At 45.7% G+C, this 4300-nt stretch overlaps 1 protein-coding gene across 1 annotated transcript; it reads right to left on the bottom strand.

Moving 5' to 3' along the window:
* Positions 1-1967: 1967 nt before the first annotated feature.
* LOC104269934 (butyrophilin subfamily 3 member A2-like) lies at positions 1968-3835 on the bottom strand (the record flags this gene model as incomplete). Its single annotated transcript, XM_009879206.1, has 2 exons — positions 1968-2260; positions 3513-3835. Coding segments are annotated over 2 exons (616 nt in total), but the record flags the coding sequence as incomplete, so codon positions are not given.
* Positions 3836-4300: the final 465 nt, after the last annotated feature.

The following is a 4300-nucleotide window of genomic DNA, read 5'->3' as shown; positions in this document are numbered from 1 at the left end:
CCCCCTTTTTTGCTCCTTTTCCTGAATTTGGTCATTCAACAATCACTGACGATTTTGCTCATGAGCTTCTGTTCCAGATTTTGACATGGGCTGTTGTGATATTTCTGTACGTGGGCAGAGGCAACGCACAAAGAAATACTTACGTCTCAGCTTAAAAAATATGGCCCCAATCAGGGCCATGCTCAGGCCTAAAATTACCAGGAAGACAATCAGCCATTTGGAAATGGAGGGAAAGAAGATATCTGTGAAAATGATGAAAAGGAGTTATATTCCGTCAACGGTTAAAACACAAGGATAAATAACTTTGGATGTGGTTGATGGCGAATTTGCATTTTGCTTGACCCAGGGAGACTTTTTCTCTGGGCATCAAATTGAGAATTAAGAGCTTTCTGAGCTCGGCAGACAGGTTTCCATGGCTCACAAGTCACATGAAGAGCAGCCACACCGGCTCTTGGGTTTTTTTCATGAGTGTGTTTCATTTCGTGCCTGGTGATGGAATGAAGGAACCATCGCCACCGGCCACGAGAGACACGTTCGCTCTTGTTTAACCTGATTCAGTGAACGCCTGATTCATCCCTCCGAGTGTGCAAGCCAGAAGGAGAACAGGACGTAAGACATTCCCCACATCGGTTATTTCCTGTTTTTAATTCCCCAACACTCGATGTTTTGTGATCTGTCCCTGGAGACATTCAAGGTCGGGCTTGATGGGGCTCTGAGCAACCTGATCGAGTTAAAGATGTCGCTGCTTACTGCGGAGAGGTTGGACCAGATGACCTGGAAAGGTCCCTTCCAACCTAAATCATTCTCTGATTCTTGGAGCCATCCCAAAAGGGATGCCCCTCGCACGCTCCTTCAAGAGCTCTGCGCTGCACTCTTATTCCTGAAGTTGAAGAAGACAGAAAGTTCTGGTGCTACCTCGCTCTTTTTTAAGAGGAAAAACTGATTTACTGCTGTAGTGGACTGATTCATGGATTTTGCCTTAAACATTTCTTGTAATTTTTTACAAACTCCCAGAAAACTGGTCAGAAAACTTACGGAATGTTGTAGAGGGGTGATGTAAATGCCTCAAACAGCCCCGAATATGTAAAGAGATTGGGAAATCTTGCGGAGGCAGGATGGCCTTATCTCTAGCATGTCTTCCAAAGAGATGGGGCATTCGCACATGTTAAAGAGAATTACTGGAAACAAGAGTTACTGGAAAAAATGGAGGGCCTCGATCCCCTACCTGACATTCTGCACGTCCGCACGTAGAAAATTGTGTATAAATTGAGGCAAAGTAAAGCAAAGATTGAAAGAAGAAGAAGAAGAAGACAACGATGGATGCATCCTGAACTCTGCTTTGGCAGGACTGGTGATATCTCCTTTTCTCTCTCCCCCTTCCCTCTCTCTCTCCCTTTTCCTTGCAAAATTTCTTCCTTGTGAGGGTTACCTCTCTCTCTCTTTTTTCCTTTTCCTCACTACGTCTATCATACTGTTTATTTGGGTTTTATGCCTAAATTTCTTTCTTGTGATGGTTAAGTGTAATATTGTCTGACTTAACATTGTGTTTAGATGTCCTTTATTATTCCTTGTTGTAGTGCATTGTTTATTTAACCTTTTTCTTGGATTTTTTGTTATATTGTCTGCCTTATCGTGCTTTTGAATTAGATTGTCGTGAGCCCGATCTATACATTGTGATAAATTAATAAATGTTTGTGTTTGGGCCTTGAGACTTGTCTCTCTGTTGTCCTCGCCGTTGGTGTATTACAAATCTGAAAGTCACTTGTCCCTCTCTCCTGAGTGGGAGGTGACAACCGCGTACTGACAAAGGTGGCACAGTCAGATAGAAAGAAAGGTGGAAGAAGACTGCAGCTCTCACGACCTTTTCGCCAGCCCTGATTCTGGGGCGACGTCTTTGGGCCAACTCAACGCCTTCAAAACTGGGCCCACGTCTTTTTTCAGTTCTACAAGTCAGGTGACTACGGACCTCACCCACCTGAGATCATGACTCGCGACTCCATCGTTGCGTTCAGCCGGTCGTTGACTATCCTGCAGGAGACTTCCAGGTCAGAGCCTGGCTTGAGGTGCATGGAAGCCACGACGCTGTATAGACCTGTGGGCATCACCGTCATCTTGGTGGTTGACACTTCCTTCCGGACCTGGCCTTGGCTATCCAGCCAAATCACCCGAGGTTTAGGAAACCATCCAGCTGCTTTACAGGTAAGGACGATGCCCTGCTCCATGTGACTCCTCAGGAAAATGGAAGGCACGCCACCTTTGGCTGAGAAAAAAAACACGTATTCTTCATTTCAACCAGTGCCGAGAACGGGAAGTTGTCTGGTTTGTCTTGAATTCAGCATTCCTGGTTTAGTGGAGGCTCTGGCTTTGCTAGGTGAACAGTTGGACTCGATGATCATAGAATCACGGGATGGTTTGAGTTGGAAGGGACCTTCAAGATCATCTCATTCTACCCCCCCTGCCATGGGCAGGGACACCTCCCACCAGACCAGGTTGCTCCAAGCCCCGTCCAACCTGGCCTTGGGCACTTCCAAGGATGAGGCATCCACAGCCTCTCTGAGCAAGCTGTGCCAACATCTCTCCAAAATACAAATGATCTTAAAGGTCTTTTCCAACGCAAACGATTCTGTGACTCTAAGATTCTTTTTTGATATATATAAATATATTTGTATGGAAGAAACATAGAAACACTTCTCTGAATTTAAACCGTGATGGATTCTGGGGCCCTGATGATCTGCACTTTTGAGTCTATTGAACTGAGATTAAGGAACAATTTTATGGAGGTTATAGCAAGTAGAGTTGCCTAGGGATGGCTACTCTGGAATAAAGCTTCTGGTGGAACCTCCCAAAAGGTTGTTTTAAAGCTAAGAAGTTATCTGGCTGCAACGTGAGGTGCTGTAACTCCTATCTACTAGAAATCTGTTCTTTTCCAGCAGGCAGAAGAACAGAGGAACATGAGTCTGCTTCAAGACCAACTTTGTTAGCTGAAGTCACCCATGGAGATGATGCCTACGGACGTAGTGAAATAAAAACAGGAGCAGAGATGACCTGTCTTGTTCTCCTGCAGCGGGCAACCAGCGAGGGAAGTACTGGCATGGGACCATCCGATCACGCTGGCCGTAGACAAACCCTGGATGATCTGCTCAGCAATAGTTGATTGCACAGGAGGAGTCTAAATTTAACTTTATGTTGGTCACCTGAATAATTGCAGGGTTCCCTGAATGTGCTCGCTGGGCTTTTGTTGAGCACGGAGGCAGATGGAACCCTCAGGACACATCCAGCTGCATGTGGTCAGGTATCTCAATTCAAGTGTCTCAAGCTAGAGCTAAAACTTACCTCACCTATTGGATGTAGCCATTAATTTAGATAAAACCACCTCAAATCCAACGCGTCCCTCCACAAAGACAGTTTACACATCAAATCATATTAAAATTACTCTATAATTCCCTCAGTCAGCGATGGATTCACGTTTCAGTCCATCTTGAAATAAAAAAAGAGAGAGAATTGCCACTGACCTGCCACTTGCAGCTCGATCAACGCGTCATGGTACGTGTCGTTGAAAGAGACCACACACGCGTACGATCCTTCATCGGAGCTCCTGACATTCTTCAAGTGCAGAGACGCGTTGCCAGCTCCAAATTCGCCACGGAAGAGCTCTGCTCTGCCTCGATACCTCTCGCCTTGTGTCTCCTTTTTGCTCTTCCCATCATATCTGCTCACAGTTGTTTTTTGAGACTGCCCATGGAATATCCACTGGACGGAGAACTCCTTGGGAATGTTGTCTGCTCCCACGTGGCAGGGCAGAATGACCCCCTCTCCAACGACTCCGACGATGGAGCTGTTAGGAGGAGAGCTAACAAATTGACCTGTTTGAAGAGAAAATGGCAGCTGTTTCTGTCCGTCCGTGTCGTATTGTTCATGGAGTTGTACCAGGCAACCAACAGAACCAGGACGAGAGGGATCAGAGTGGGTCCAGAGGAGGACCACGAAGATGCTCAGGGGATTGGAGCACCTCCACCATGAGGACAGGCTGAGAGATTTGGGGGTTGTTCAGCCTGGAGAAAAACCTACACAGATGTCTCAGGTACTTTAAACCCAACCAGATCACACCAGAATCTAATTTAGTGGTTTAATTTGATGATTTGTGTCGTCTAAGTTAAAAGGAAGAAAAATGCGCACTGCTTGGTTTTGACTTTTACATTTCTGCGAGCCCAGGCAGAAATAAATTCTTTTATTAGAATGTAATCAAAATGGAGACGGTTTTACCTGTAATCAGACATGATCTGCCTTGTAAAGTCAGCGT

This window comes from Apaloderma vittatum, unplaced genomic scaffold, assembly GCF_000703405.1.
Source record: "Apaloderma vittatum isolate BGI_N311 unplaced genomic scaffold, ASM70340v1 scaffold1082, whole genome shotgun sequence".
Lineage (NCBI taxonomy): Eukaryota > Metazoa > Chordata > Aves > Trogoniformes > Trogonidae > Apaloderma > Apaloderma vittatum.
The sequence above is the reverse complement of the archived record's forward strand: the minus strand, read 5'-3'. Positions and strand labels throughout refer to the sequence as shown.